Raw genomic sequence first — 16778 nt, 5'->3', positions numbered from 1 at the left:
CTTGTCAGGACCGGCCCCCTGATTATATTTAGTAAAAGTCAGACAGGTCATGGGCTTCCGTGAATTTTTGTTGATTGCCCGTGACCTAGCCATGACTTTTGCTAAAAATAACCATGAGAAAATTTTAACCTTACTAATGAGGATAGAAGTTATTTAAAATGTAATTGTAGCACACCACATGGCATTTAAGTGAAAGTGTATAACAGTTGTGTTGGAATAATGCTAACAATATTGTACCGAAGCTAATTTTATTGTTTTAGTGCACCACTCCCAATGTAGGCCAGACTGTAGCACTGTTGCTGAATTTCACTATCACCCTAGAATGGATGGGTCCGGTTTATCTGTTTTGTGGAGAGAGGACTTTGGTCTCTAAAGGATGGCAGTTCTGCAGCTATCATAAACACTGTTTTTAAAAGCTGCTTTTAGCCACTGGTTCATTTTACTTTCACATTAATAGTATTCCCAAATGAATGTATCCAGGGAGGACAATTCTGTTAATGGAGTTGTAGTCAATCACCTACTGAGAAAGGAGAGTAGATTTTTTTTTTTTTTTAATTTTTTTTTTTTTTAAGATGGTGTACTTGGCTGGTGGTATAAATGCTACATTGCCATTTTGGGAAATATACACACAATAGGAATACTGTCATTTGTGCTCTTTGAAATAACTTTCTATGCACTTCTGAGTTATGGTTTGTGAAATTCTGACACCATTCAACCATAGTGCACAAAGCAGTAGGCTGCCATCTGCCTGTAGCCTGGATACTTTTTTTTATTTCAAGTTAGAATCAAAGAGATGCGAGTGGCAGAAAGAATGCTTTGATGCTGGGTAATAAATAACTTTCTCACCAGAGGAAAAAGTCACAGTGACTACCCTTTGTAAATTTTGTTTCTGCAAGAGAGATTGTGTAAAATAAAGGAAATTAACTCATAGGCTGAAATAAGATAAGCCTAGCAGGTTTTGGCTGGAAGATCCAGATGTAGCTGATATGAGGGAAATCACCTGTTAGCTGTATAGTTTAAATCATTTTGAATATAGCAGTTTCTCAGATATACCACCAGAACAGTATTTGCTGGAGGAGTTTTGCCTACAGTGGACAAAGGGATGCAAAATGCTTCTGATAAAATAAAAATTATAAATAAATCGAGATATACCTATCTCCTAGAACTGGAAGAGACCTTGAAAGGTCATTGAGTCCAGCCCCCTGCCTTCACTAGCAGGACCACATACTGATTTTGCGCCAGATCCCTAAGTGGCCCCCTCAAGGATTGAACTCACAACCCTGGGTTTAGCAGGCCAATGCTCAAACCACTGAGCTATCCCTCCCCCCAATAGTGCTATTAAAACCAAATCTACACAAAATGACTCTGAGGCAATCTCTTCTACACCTTTTAAAGGGCATGGCCTCCAGCTATTAATAGGCATGACAGGGAGAAGGACCCTGACTCCATCTTCCCCCTCTGGGGTGTCTAGGCATCGTTGGCAGCTCTAACAATACTGCACAACTTTGTGTTCTGGGAGCACAACAAACAGTGGGTGAAATCCTGGTCCTATTGAAGTCAATGGCAAAATCCCCATTGACTTCAGTAGGGCAGGCTTTACTTTGATTTTACATGGATATAGGAGACATCAGAATCTGGTCTATAACATTTTATTTATGCCTACTGTGACGGGTTGGATCACAGAAACCCCCTTGGGAGCTGCCACCTGATGTACCAAGACTACCCCTGCTCCTGTTTTCCCTGCCAGCTCAGGACTCCAGCACCCTGTCTTGCTGAGCCAGACACTCCCGCCTGCTCCAACACAGACCCAGGGTCTGAATTACTTGCCCCAAAGCTGCAAGTTTACCTGAAAACAGCTCACAGAAGTGTGCTTGTCTATAGCGCTCAGATGCCCAACTCCCAATGGGGTCTAAACCCAAATAAATCCGTTTTACCCTGTATAAAGCTTATACAGGGTAAACTCATAGATTGTTCACCCTCTATAACACTGATAGAGAGATATGCACAGTTGTTTGCTCCCCTAGGTATTAATACATACTCTGAGTTAATTACTAAGTAGAAAGTGATTTTATTAAATACAGAAAGTAGGATTTAAGTGGTTCCAAGTAGTAACAGACAGAACAAAGTAAGTCACCAAGCAAAGTAAAATAAAAGGCACAAATCTATGTCTAATTAAACTGAATACAGATAATCTCACCCTCAGAGATGCTTCAGTAAGTTTTTTCTCAGACTGGACACCTTCCAGGCCTGGGCACAATTCTTTCCCCTGGTACAGCTCTTGTTCCAGCTCAGGTGATAGCTAGGGGATTCTTCATGATGGCTTCTCTCCCCACTTGTTCTCTTCCACCCCTTTATATATCTTTTGCATAAGGCAGGAACCCTTTGTCCCTCTGGGTTTCCACCCCCCCTCACTGGAAAAGCACCCAGGTTAAAGATGGATTCCAGGTCAGGTGACATGATCACATGTCACTGCAAGACTTCATTACCCACTTGCCAGCACACACATATACAGGAAGACTAACAGGTAAACACAACCGCAGACAATGTGCAGACAATGGTCCTGGTTAATGGGAGTCATCAAGATTCCAAACCACTATTAATGGCCCACACTTTGCATAATTACAGTAGGCCCTCAGAGTTATATTTCATATTTCTAGTTTTAGATACAAGAGTGGTACATTTATACAAATAGGATGATCACACTCAGTAGATTATAAGCTTTGCAATGATACCTTACAAGAGACCTTTTGCATGAAGCATATTCCAGTTACATTATATTCACTTATTATCATATTTTTATAAAACTATTCCAGTTACATTATATTCACTTATTATTATGTTTTTATAAAACCATATAGACTGCACAACGTCACACCTACCCTTTTGAATATTTAAATCATATTTGTGCTAAGAAAAATAATCTTATGACATAAGTTAACATGCTCTAACCATAGATATATTAAAGATGTATATTGGAGTATAGCATCCACTATATTCATAAATATATGTATTTCTGAGGGTGTAGAGATAAATAAAAATGCAGCTTAGTTCAGAGAAAAGTAGAAGAAATTGAATAACTCTTCCTTTTTGATAAATGTTCTTTACCTTAAACAGATTTGAAAATAAACTCTTTTTTTGGTTGACAGCTCCCATTCTTTTCTAATCCACTGCAGATAGTCTGAAAGGAACGTGCTGGCTGAACATCCAAGACAATCGCTGTGAAGTAAACATTAATGGTGCTACACTGAAATCAGAATGTTGTGCTACTTTAGGAGCTGCTTGGGGCAGCCCTTGCGAGCGATGTGAATTAGGTATGGTTCTAGGCAGTAATGTCTTCCAGCTTTCAGGGGGAAGGATAGATGTATCACTGGGTAAAATAATTGTGCCTCAATTGAATAATCTTTCTCATCAGAGTATTTTTCAGTAGAAGAATAATAAAATGAGAACAGTTGGTTAATGTAACTTTTAACCCTCACTGTGTGAACCCTTTGTAACCATGAAGTCCACCCGTAAATTACATTTTTAATTGATTTCTACAGGGATGAGTTTTCATTCTCCCCATAGCGTGTCTGTGTGTGTGGGCAAGGGTAAGGATAGCAAAGAAGAGAAATATCTAGTGAAAAATCTGTATGCTTTTGGAAAAGTCCAAAAACGCAGGTATTTAAAAACAAGCAACCTTCGTACTGACACTACTGCTGCTTTATGCAGGGTTGTTTTAGCCATCTTGGTCCCAGGATATTAGAGAGAGGAGGTATGTAAGGTAACATCCTTTTTTGGAACAACTTCTGTTGGTCAGAGAGAGACACTTTCCAGCTTATATAGAGCTCTTCTTCAGATCTGGGAAACTAACTCAGAGTTAAATACAAGGTGGAACATATTGTTTCGCATAAGTAGTTAACCATTCAAGGTGAAGTGGCCTGCTAATACCCCTCCAGTCATGGGGAGGAGGGAGGATGCTGCGGGGGAGGGTTGTTAGTGGGTTATAGATTGTTATAATAAGCCATAAATCAAGTGTCTCTATTCAGTCTCTGATTTCACTTTGTGAAGTGTTCACCCACGGCTGATATGGTGTTTTTGCCTTTTAGCATTTTCCTGTGAGAGTTCATTTGAGAATGTACTGAGTGGTTTTTGCCTTGGTTCCCTTGTTTGTATATCTTGGGAAACATGTATAAGGTTCTTGGGGTGGGTTCTTGGGGGATGAGTTTGTAGAGTTTCTCTTGAAGTTGTTTGGGGAAGGATTTAATGATATCCTTAAATTCCTGGTTAAATTGTGGTGTGGGATCGTCTCTGAATTCTTTATAGTAGGTGGTGTCAGAGAGTAGTCCATTAGCCTTGTTAATGTAGTCATCATGGTTGAGGAACCCTGGGACACTCACCATATCTGGCCACAGCACTCTTACGGAAGGAATACTGGGACTCAGAAACCATCTTAAAACCACTCAACAGATAAAGGGCCAGTTTCCTCCAGGACACAACTGACTTTCTCCACAAACTCCACAACATTAACAACCTCCCTCAGAACACCATCCTTGCCACCATGAATGTCACCTCCCTCCCTGCACCAACATTCCTCACAATGGTGGACTCGCTGGCTGCCTCAAATATTTACACGACAATGGACAATTCTCAGATAGCCACTGCACACACATCGCCAAACTCATCCTCACCCAGAACAATTTTACATTCAACAAAAAATACTTTTGGCTAAACCATGGGAACAGCCATGGGTACTCGGATGGCTCTGCAATATGCCAACCTCTTTATGTGCCACCTTGAGGAAGAATTTTTGGACAAATGCACCATGAAACTACTGATATCCTTGAGATGCATCAATGATATTTTCATCCTCTGGACAGACGACCTAAACTTCCTCGGAGATTTCCACCACAACTTAAACAGCCACTACCCGTTCATTGAACTCTCTCTGGAACACTTCCACAGTAGCATCAACTTCCTGGACACAACAATCAGCTTCAACAATGGAACCTTACAGACAACTACATACAAGAAACCCACAGATCACCACACCTAACTTCACAGATCCAGTAACCACCCCATACACACCACAACATCTGTTTATCTAAATCCAGGTATTCAGATACCACAGAATATGCTCCGAGGAGAAAGTCAGTGATATACACCTTAACACACTCCAAACCACCTTCACCAAGGACACTCCACCAGAGAAGTAGATTGCATCATGGAGCAGGCCACCCAAATATCTGAGGGGACCTGCTTCAATACAGAAATAAAACCCTCTCTGACCACGCACCCTAGTTGTCACTTACTACCCCACACTGGAATCCATATGTATTACAAACAACTACATCCCATACTTAATGGGGACCCCATCCTGAAATAAATCTTTCCGGAACCCCCTCTTTTGGCCTTGAAATAACCCCCCAACCTTTCCAAGCTCGTCATCAAAAGCAAGCTCCCCATAGACCAGGACACACCAACTCAAAGCGATACCAGACCCTGACAGAACAACAAATGCAAAACTGGTAGACATATCTCCACTGCTACAATGATCAACACCTCCCTTGACACACCTCTCAAGCTCGATGGGTACTACACATGCCTATCACAACATGTAGTGTACCTGATTCAGTGCACAAAATGCCCCAATAACAACTATGTGGGTGAAACCAGACAACCATTGTGCTGTTGAATAAAGTCACACAGGAAAATAAGACAAAAACACCATATCAGCTGTGGGTGCACACTTTTCACAAAGCGATCACTATATATCTGACCTCTCAGTGTGTATCCTCAAAGGATACCTGCACAGCACTTTCAAAAAACAAACCTGGGAGCTGCAGCTCATAACTTTGCTAGACACTAAAAATTATGGATTGAATAGACACACTGGATTTATGGCTTATTACAATAATCTGTAACTCATTAACATCCCCCCGCCAGTTGCCTTCCCTGCCCCCCAACCTTTCCCCCTTATGACTGGAAGGGTGTTCATGGGCTACTGAATGGTCCCTTGAAATATGTGTTAACGACTTATGCTAAACAATCTGTTCCACCTTGTATTTAGCTGTGAGACTCTGGATATGTCTAGACTGCAGTTAGACACCAGCGACTGGCTCATGCTAGCTGACTCGGGCTCACAGGGCTCAAGCTAAGGGGCTGCTTCATTGCAGTGTAGATGTTCAAGGTCAGGCTGCAGCCCAAGCTCTCGGACCTTTCCACCTTACAGGGCTCTATAGCTCACCCACCTTGTTTCTCTACTATTGCTGCTTGTAAAATAGCATAATTTCTAAATCACAGAGCTTAATATCCTCTGGGACTGGAGACTGAAAGCAGGAATATTGTCTGAGCTCCCGATGTGTGAAAAAGGAAGGATCACAGCAGTTGCTCTAAGGAGTTGGACAAATAGGAAAGAGACAGAATTAATTTATATGCCCTTGCGTCATTGAGCTAGTCATGCTACCCGCTACTGAGACAACATCAGGGCATTTCTGCTCTTGCTTTTTAAATGGGCCCTTAATACTAAGAATATGCCACTGTTCCGCTTTGATAGGCCATTAGTATAAATTTGAGGGGGGGAAGGTCACAACATTTCTGATTATGATTAACTATTATAGTCGTATAATTCTGAAAATAATTGTTCCTTTTTTTTATTTCCAGATGCAGCTTGCCCAAGAGGATTTGCCAGAGTTAAGGGAGTTACCTGTGAAGGTAAAGTAATTCTTTCTTACTCAGGAGTAGCACACTTTTTTTTTTTTTTAACTGGATAAAGAGGATTCATTACATTATATCCTTGTTTTTGGAGAAGTTAATCAAATTGACATTTGGTGGTTGTCATCACAGGCAATGGTGACTGTTGAAAAGTGTTGCCCTACCCTAAGGTATTTGAGGAGCTAAAGGAAATCAAGGAAATCTTTGTTCTGATGGTACAGAGCAGATTGAAACTTGAGCACCCTCGGTTTTCCCCCTAAATAAGTGGAGAAACTGTTGCATTATCCACCCTCACCCCCAGTGCAGGAGACCTTTCCACAAAAAAGGAAATGTGGCTGGGGTGTGTTTATACCATGGTGATTCATAGATGTTGGAACAACCCCTAGGAGGCAGTTGGCAGCCAGGTGTAAGAAAGAACAGTCTTCAGATCCTAATATTGTATAACTGAAAATATTTTGATTGCTGTGACATAACTTTAAATCCTCAATAAGGCTGTAGCTACCTTAATAAATTAAGAACTTCAACTTCTTTTTGTGCTTCATTTCACATCAGATGTAAATGAGTGTGATGTTTTCCCGGGTGTTTGTCCCAATGGACGTTGTGTTAACAGCAGAGGATCATTTCACTGTGAGTGTCCAGAAGGCCTGACGCTGGATGGAACAGGTCGAGTGTGTTTAGGTAAGAGCATGGTCACCTCTCACTGTTCCTTAGCTCTATGACTGACTTCTCATGTTCTTTGCACAGTTTAAAATAGTCCTATAGTTTCTGGAATGCATCATTCCTTGAGCGGAGTTTTAAACTTGAGCTAGCTGGCCTGTCATAGGGTATGGGTTGAAGCTTGAGTACTGCTGATGCTCATGCTAGTAATGCAGTTGGGATGCAGTAGCTCTGTGCTGCTAATCCAAACAGTCTGTGCTGCTCAAGTGTTATTTTGCAGCATATCCAGCTAGGCTTATCTGAAAGGAAATGGCTTGTCTTTATTGCAGTGTTAGATCAAGTTTTTAGATTTCAGCATTTAGTCAACAGAAGAAACTGACACTCTGACACAGAAAAGAAGACCTTTCTGTATCAAAAAATGTAAATCTCTGTGCTTTAAAAAAAATTAACCAGTTGAAGTTGTATTATTCATTGCTTCTGTTAACCCCTTCATTCTTGAATTGGTTGCAATGATGAGCAAAGCATGTCACACATGTGGCTCATGGGGGCTAAGGGACTCAGGTTCAAGCATAGTAATTACAGAGAAAACAGCACATTGTTCTTCCTTGTGGCTCAGAAAGAAATACTAAGTTTAATACATAATGCAGTTATTATAGTAATGGGATTTTCCTGATCAATGAGTCAATGGTAACATTATATTTTATAGTTTTCTAATGGCCAAATCTTGAACCTGTTAGCAAATCCTATGGAATAGGACTTTGTCCCCTAGAATTGCAAAAGTGATGGGGCATGTAATTTTTATCTCCAATCTAGAAGTAGGGCATGGCACACCCTTGCAGAAAGGCCGTAGCCTATACTTCTGGATTAGGGGAAGAGCAGTGGACCTGATCTGTCCCTGCCTCATATGCAATGTGACACAGACAGAGCCACACTGTTTTAGGCCATCTGCACCTTCTGGAAGATTATCAGTTTCTATCTGGAAATTCTAGCTGGTTCAGAAAGGATCATTCTTCTTGTAGCGGAATGTGTTATCAGTGCTCCGTAATCTGCACTGCCTGGCTGTCTGTTTCCAGGTGGAGTGTAAGGGAATAATATGATCTATAAAGTCCTAAATGTCTTGGGACCTGCCTACCTGAGAGAGACTGCCTCTCTTTCCAGGCCATATTGCCACAGTTGTGATCAGTAAAAGCCTTTGATCTTGATTCTCCCCATTGTAAAAGATAGGGTCTGCTTGCAAAGCATTCTCTTTAAAGGACCCTTTCCTTTGGAATGCTCTGTCCCCCAAGGTCTGAAATAGTCTGCATATGTTGACATTCTTGGCATGCTGTGAAGCCCATCTGTTTTCAGGATGTTGATGAAGGGCTGAGAAGAGGCAGTTGAAGGTGGGATTTGCTTGGTGGTGGTTTTAGTCTGTGCTGGTCATGTGAAAGATGCAATCTAATGATGTAAGAGACTGGGTGTGAGGAAGAAGTACTGCTGCCTTGGTTAATTTTTACATTATATCTCCTGTATTATTATTGTTTTTAAATATCCGTCCAGGGTGCACAGAGCTTTCAATGTGCTCCATTTGATGTGGAGTTTATATAGGACTGATATCTAAATAAATATAAAAACTCTTTAGAACTCTACCATATGGGTACAGGCCCCATTCCCTATCTCATCATGGTGAGTTGTGGAGACTCACTGCAGCAATTCCAAACGAGGGGAGTTCCCGGACACAAGGGTCTCTGTAGCTTTTGTATCCTTGCATAAGCTAATGTCTTTTAAGCAACTTTTGGTCCTGATTGCATACATATGCCTCAGTGCTTAGATACTATTGTAATGAGTGCTGTATTAAAAACAGAGATAGTATCAGGAGTTGGATGCAAGATCTGAAGTTGTTCCAGTAGAAACGAGAATATTTTTCAATGGATAGAAAAGGACCATTTTTTTCCATTAGAGAACCTGCATTTTACATAACTGAGAAGCTATAAAACCTGCATTCATATGCCCCAAACTCTTATATAGTATTAAATAAGACTTTTACCTTGCAATTTAAATGGATGTTTATTGGCAAAAGCTTGGCAAAATACAGTAATGGACTTAGGTGATTTGTGATTAAGTACATGTTTAAATTAAAAGTCTGAAACTTTTTCATACAACACTCTTCACCTCTGTCCAACAGCTGTGAGCTTCACACTGCTGCTTGCAAGTTCCCTGTTTGGAAATGGTACGGGACCAGTGGACGCAGATGGGGAAACTGGCAGCCAAAGAACTGTGCACTTTGAATAGATTCTGGAGTTTATATGGTTTTAGTGGAGTTAGTGCGGTTCTGGTGGCTGAAGTATGAAGAGCAACATTTTGACTATTTTCTAAGAGAGGAAAATTATTTTTTAAACTGAGCATTTTGTAGAAACCAGCTGATTTGCCTTTTTGGATTTTTGGCTCTGAGTGAAAAATGCATTTAGTTAAAAATAGAAATCAGGTTTCTGGCAGGTACCAGGTAAAATAATTTAAAATTAACTATTTTATTTCAATTTTTAGAAAGTCTCAGCATGGATGACTGTGGCTCTCTATCAAGAGATTGTCCAAAGTGATATACTCCAACAGTTTTAAATTGTCCTAGTTTTTCAGCTACTTTCAAACTTGTGAGCTTATAATGCTTTTTGGAGGGCTCTACTGTTTTATTGCTATAGCCATTACATTTGCACTTTCTGTACATTTCTCCTAGGAAACTCACATTCAGTTTGGAAGTAAGACAACCAGAATGTTGTTATAGCAGCTCAAAACATATTGAATACATTTAAAAATGTAATATCCAAAGAGAGAGAGAGAGAATTAGAAACAACATCCCGTTTGGGAGTGGAGGTGGGGACTTAATTACGAGGAAAAATTCCACCTGTCAGTTCTAGGAAACAACAAAATAAACCTGTGCTGGGCAAGTCAATGGACTCAGGCAAGAGAAGTTTTCCTTAAAATTATTCCAGTGTGGTACATTAGGGGTACTGACTTGCCTTAGAGGATGTGGACTGTTGATGAGGGTATAACAAGCCGGCTTACAGCTACTGTTACCAGGTTTAGGGGGGTTTTCTTCATAGAACTATATTTCCTCTGATATAGTGAACTTGAGAGAATATATATCTCATATGTATGCTTACTCTTAGTTTTATATTTGTTTTCTTAGCTCCACAGCCACTCTTGCCATTTATATAGGTTCCTGCTGGGGAGCTGAGCTCTTTTGAAAATCTGGCCCTTAAAGCTTGATTTTATACAGGACATGTGTAGAGTGTTACACGTATAATAAGCTCAAGGACAGGGAGGAGAGTGCAGCATTAATGGGAGCACTAATGCTCAGCTGCTTTGTCACTCCTGCACAGAAGCAGGTGTAAGACTAGAGAGAAAAGTGCGCTGCTAATCTTCTCATTAACTTGATGAGCATCACACTAGGTGTTCTCTGACATGCCCAAGCCCTATACCCAATCCATTTTTATCACAGTAAGAGGTCAGCAGCAAAAGCTCTTGAGACTTATTTTCAGTCATTTTAGACGACTCTGCCTAGTGTTTAACCACACCTCCACCTATGTGTTCACTCAGACTTGACAGTGCAACCCACCTTGCATTCCCTACTCTGCATCACACCTGGATTTGTAGGATCAAGGCCTTCATATTTTCCTTTGCTTTAAGAGCAGTTGCCATGCTTCAAGGAATTCCCCCTCCACCCCCTGTTAAAGATTCAAGTTGAGCATGATAGTAATCCTGTTCATTCTATGTTTCCTATAGTTCTATTTATGCTATTAATTAGCAGCAGCTGATGTGAATCAGTAATTTGCTTTTCAGGGGGAGTAAGGGAGCTGAAGATAATGTAGAACAGGGGTCAGCAACCTTTCAGAAGTGGTGTGAGTCTTCATTTATTCACTCTAATTTAAGGTTTCGCGTGCCAATAATACATTTTAACGTTTTTAGAAGATCTCTTTCTATAAATCTATAATATATAACTAAACTATTGTTATATGTAAAGTAAATAAGGTTTTTAAAATGTTTAAGAAGCTTCATTTAAAATTAAATTAAAATGCAGAGCGCCCTGGTCCGGTGGCAGTGTGAGTGCTGCTGAAAATTGGCTCGCGTGCTGCCTTCGGCACGCGTGCCATAGGTTGCCTACCCCTGATGTAGAGGATGTAAGGGTGAGGAATTGCTGGAGGGGGATTCAAACTTTTGCATTGCCTGATTTGTTGGTAGTAGTTTATAGTGAATTATGTGTTGCACTTTAGTAATCAATTCTCGGCATTAATTCTGTTATATTTTTAAGTTATTTCACTTACAGCATGGGGCTTGGTGCTCTTTTTTTTTAGCATGTGTATATAAAAATCAGAGCTTTGATAAGAACGCAGATATGCATATAGTGAATGTTAATGTAGCAAAGAAAAAGGAAATGACTCAAAATCCAATCTAGCCAATATGTTTGTTTATGGTGTGGGCTTCCATTTTCCCATATTTGTTTGCTCACAGAAAATCAGGATGTGTATGTGTAATTGGCATCTTTATGTAGTTTTGTACAGTAGGTTTGGCTTAGACTTTTTTCCACGCTTGGTAATGTTATTTCTAGCATCTGTAGGAAATGTTACAAGGAGCAGTGTGACGCTTACAGTTGGTGGATGGAGGTGAGAACTGATATGAGGGACTTTGATTTTAAAACAACGTATATTACAACTTTACCTTAAGTCCACCACTTCATTTTGCCAGGGTTTAACCAATAAATGTCAGTTTAAATTACATGGCCTAAGTCTTCTATTAGACTACCTAGGCAATTTGGGCCACATGATACATTCCTGAAGTAAGTTTACTTGCTGCAAACTGCTTAATGTACTACAGTGGTTTTAATGAAATCAAGTGTGTATTAGCTCAGTTGTGTGAGCAGAAAATAATTATACATCTTGAGGGGACATGGAAACCATGAGGATTACATTTCCAGTTCTTACATTTGTCTTGTAAATTGTTTAAATCAAGATGCATATACAGGAAATTTACACAGGAAATTTATATTATTTTGAAGGATTTGCATGGAAAATATATCTATAACTCATGTATGTCATTTTTAGCTCTTCCATCTTCCCTCATCAGTCCTTTATTTCCCCTGTCGAGCATTAAAAAACCCAGACAATGCTTATTAAAACCTAATTCCTGGTCTAGTCTGTCATATGACAAATTAATACAACATATTTTGTTTTGGAGCTGTAGATTGGTTTTCTCTCCATATCAACAATGCTCTTTGTATCATAGTCTGAGTTGTGTTACTTATACAATGCATTTGTCTTCATGTTTTTCCTTGCACACTGTAACTGTCCCCCTTTTCTGTAGAATACACTGTTTCTTAAGGTCTAATCTAATTTCCATTGATGTAAATGAGAATCTTTCCATTAACTGAAGTCAGTGACTAGAGTTCTTTTGACCTGAATGGGCATAGGAGCAGGCCCTTAGTACTTACACTATTCTACAGTTGCTAAATCATACACTGGTACTGGCAGAGTTCTGGAATGCTAACGGAGCATTGTCACAGATTTGTCCATCAGGTTTCAATCTGTATGTTTAGAAAAGTAAATCTGGGAGGAATCAGAACTGGAAAGGGAAATCAATAAAATTAAATGCAGTATTATGAGCTCAGAAGAGTCAACCAGACCTTCTTTGCTCTGTTGGAAAAAAGGGTATGTCTACACTACAGGATTAATTCGAATTTATATAATTCGAATTTAGGAAACCGATTTTGTAAATTCGAATGTATTCGGCCACACTAGGCACCATTAATTCGGTGGTTTGCGTCCAAGCTACCATAGTAGCATCGATTTCCAGAGCGTTGCATTGTGGGTAGCTTTTACATAGCTATCCCATAGTTCCCGCAGTCTCCACCCCCCTTGGAATTCTGGGTTGAGACCCCAGTGCATGATGGGGCAAAAAACATTGTCGCAGGTAGTTCTGGGTACAGCCTCCCCCTCCCTCCCTGAAAGCAACGGCAGACAACCATTTCGCGCCTTTTTTCCTGAGTGAACTCTGCAGACTCCATTCTGCATCAAGCATGGATCCCGTTGTGCTCCAGAACGCAGTCTTGAACATTATAAACACCTCGCGCTTTCTCGTGGAGTTTATGCTTACACAGGACCAGAAACAAGAGGCGAGGAGGAGGAGGAGGCGGCGATTGCAGCGCAGCGACCAGCGTGATGAGGACATGGACACGGACACAGAATTCTCTGAGACCGCGGGCCCCGGTGCTTTGGAGATTATGATGTTAATGGGCCAGGTTATAGGCTTTGAACGCCGATTCTGGGCCCGGGAAACAAGCACAGACTGGTGGGACCGCATAGTGTTGCAGGTGTGGGACGATTCCCAGTGGCTGAGAAACTTTCGCATGCGTAAGGGCACTTTCATGGAACTTTGTGACTTGCTTTCCCCTGCCCTGAAGCGCCAGAATACCAAGATGAGAGCAGCCCTCACAGTTGAGAAGCGAGTGGCGATAGCCCTGTGGAAGCTTGCAACGCCAGACAGCTACCGGTCAGTCGGGAATCAATTTGGAGTGGGCAAATCTACTGTGGGGGCTGCTGTGATGCAAGTAGCCAAAGCAATCACGGAGGTGCTGCTACGAAAGGTAGTGACTCTGGGAAATGTGCAGGTCATAGTGGATGGCTTTGCTGCAATGGGATTCCCTAACTGTGGTGGGGCAATAGATGGAACCCATATTCCTATCTTGGCACCGGAGCACCAGGGTACCCAGTACATAAACCGCAAGGGGTACTTCTCAATGGTGCTGCAAGCACTTGTGGATCACAAGGGACGTTTCACCAACATCCATGTGGGCTGGCCGGGAAGGGTTCATGACGCTCGCGTCTTCAGGAACACCAATCTGTTTAAACGGCTGCAGCAAGGGACTTACTTTCCGGACCAGAAAATAACCGTGGGGGATGTTGAAATGCCAATTGTTATTCTTGGGGACCCAGCCTACCCCTTAATGCCATGGCTCATGAAGCCATACACAGGCAGCCTGGACAGGAGTCAGGAGTTGTTCAACTACAGGCTGAGCAAGTGCAGAATGGTGGTAGAATGTGCATTTGGCCGTTTAAAAGGTCGCTGGCGATCCTTATTGACTCGCTCAGACCTCAGCCAAACCAATATCCCCATTGTTATTACTGCTTGCTGTGTGCTTCACAATCTCTGTGAGAGCAAGGGGGAGACCTTTATGGCAGGGTGGGAGGCTGAGGCAAATCGCCTGGCTGCTGATTACTCGCAGCCAGACACCAGGGCGATTAGAAGAGCACACGATGAAGCGCTGCGCATTAGGGAAGCTTTGAAAACCAGTTTCATGACTGGCCAGGCTACAGTGTGAAATTTATGTTTGTTTATCCTTCCTGAAAACCCGCCCCCTTTATTGACTCATTCTCTGTAAGGAACCCACCCTCCCCCTTCCCCCAGCTTGCTTTCAAAGGAAATAAAGTCACCATTGTTTAAAAATCATTTATTCTTTATGAATTGATTATAAAAAGAGGGAGAGAACCTGAGTGGGGTTTGGGAGGAGGATCAGCGGGAAGGAAAAGCCCAGTAAAAAAAGGTTAAGAAAATGGCAGCCTTTTGCTTGGGCTGTCCACTGGGGTGGAATGGGAGGGTGTACGGAGCCTCCCCCCCCCCCCGTGTTCTTACACATCTGGGTGTGGAGGCTATGGAAAATGGTGAGGAGGTAGGGGGGTTATACAGGGGCTGTAGCGGCACAGAACCTGAGTGGGGTTTGGGAGGAGGATCTGCGGGAAGGAAAAGCCCAGTAAAAAAAGGTTAAAAAAATGGCAGCCTTTTGCTTGGGCTGTCCACTGGGGTGGAATGGGAGGGTGTACGGAGCCTCCCCCCCCGTGTTCTTACACGTCTGGGTGTGGAGGCTATGGAACATGGTGAGGAGGTAGGGGGGTTATACAGGGGCTGTAGCGGCACTCGGTTCTCCAGCAGCCGTTCCTGAAGCTCCACCAGACGCCGGAGCATGTCTGTTTGCTCACGCAGCAGCCCCAGCGTTGCTTCCCGACTCCTCTGATCTTCCTGCCGCCACCTCTCATCTCGAGCGTCTCTCCTCTCCTCACGTTGGTCCCTCCTGTCCTCACGTTAGTCCCTCATGTCCTCACGTTGGTCCCTCCTGTCCTCACGGTCACTGGCTTCTTTCCTATACTTGCAAACCGTCTCCTTCCACTCATTCAGATGAGCTCTTTCATTCCTGGTGGATTGCATGATTTCGGAAAACATCTCTTCTCTCGTTTTTTTTTTACGACGCCTTATCTGGGATAGCCTTCGGGAAGGAGGAGGGAGGCTTGAAACATTTGCACCTGCTGGAGGGAGTGAAAAAAGGAGAGAATTTTTTTAAAAGATACATTTTTCAGAACAATGCTTATACTCTTTCACGGTGTATACTATTCACATTACATAGCACATGTGATTTCTGTGCAAGGTCGCATTTTGCCTCTTAATATTGAGTGCCTGTGGCTTTGCTGCTAGAGATCACAGACGCAGGTCGGGGAAACAGAATTCACCTTGCATGCTGCCATGGTAAGCCACTGTCTTTAGGCTTCTGCGCCCTGCTTTCCCACATACCAAGCAAAGCCCGTTGTGCTGCAGTTTTCCTGTTAGCTTGTTTTCTGCTGCTGAAGGTTAACACCCCCCCCCCCATCCAATTCTCTGGGATGAGTGCTTTATCCCTCCCCCCACCGCGTGGCTGGTATCAGGGAAGATCCCTGCAGGAACCAAACTAACACCCCCCCCCCACCCGCCATGAATTCTCTGGGATGAGTGCTTTATCCCTCCCCCCACCGCGTGGCTGGTATCAGGGAAGATCCCTGCAGGAACCAAACTAACACCACCACCCCACCCGCCATGAATTCTCTGGGATGAGTGCTTTATCCCTCCCCCCACCGCGTGGCTGGTATCAGGGAAGATCCCTGCAGGAACCAAACTAACACCACCACCCCACCCGCCATGAATTCTCTGGGATGAGTGCTTTATCCCTCCCCCCACCGCGTGGCTGGTATCAGGGAAGATCCCTGCTAGCAAAACGCGAAAAGCTCTGGGCCAATCCTCCCCCCCCCCTTGCACTTGGCTAAATGCAGGGAAGGATTTCTTTTCAGCCACAGGCAAACAGCCCAGTAGGAACGGCCACCTCAGTCCCCTTAATTAAATTCCCTTATTTCAACCAGGTTACCCTAAGCGATATCACTCTCCTGAGGATTACACAGCAAGATAAAGAACGGATGTTGCTTGAATGCCAGCAAACACCGGGACCATACGCTGCCAGGCTCTGTCAGGCAATGATACCAGATTACTTGCTACTAGCATGGCGTGGTCAAGTGTCCTACCATGGAGGACGGAATAAGGCTGCACTGCCCAGAAACCTTGTGGCAAGGCTTTTGGAGTACCTCCAGGAGAGCTTCATGGAGATG

The 16778-nt window shown here is 42.6% G+C and overlaps 1 protein-coding gene across 1 annotated transcript in view; it reads left to right on the top strand.

The window, feature by feature from the left end:
• Nucleotides 1-16778, top strand: part of FBN2 (fibrillin 2) — a 260834-nt gene that overhangs the window by 133215 nt on the left and 110841 nt on the right. The window contains exons 21-23 of the mRNA XM_065406785.1: nt 3174-3311; nt 6640-6690; nt 7243-7368. Of these exons, the coding sequence (XP_065262857.1) occupies nt 3174-3311; nt 6640-6690; nt 7243-7368 (315 nt within the window). The remainder of the gene's footprint in view (nt 1-3173; nt 3312-6639; nt 6691-7242; nt 7369-16778) is intronic.

The sequence above is a fragment of the Emys orbicularis genome, chromosome 6 (assembly GCF_028017835.1).
Source record: "Emys orbicularis isolate rEmyOrb1 chromosome 6, rEmyOrb1.hap1, whole genome shotgun sequence".
In the NCBI taxonomy this organism is placed as follows: domain Eukaryota; kingdom Metazoa; phylum Chordata; order Testudines; family Emydidae; genus Emys; species Emys orbicularis.
Note: the sequence above shows the minus strand (reverse complement) of the source record. Positions and strands in the feature narration are given on the sequence as shown.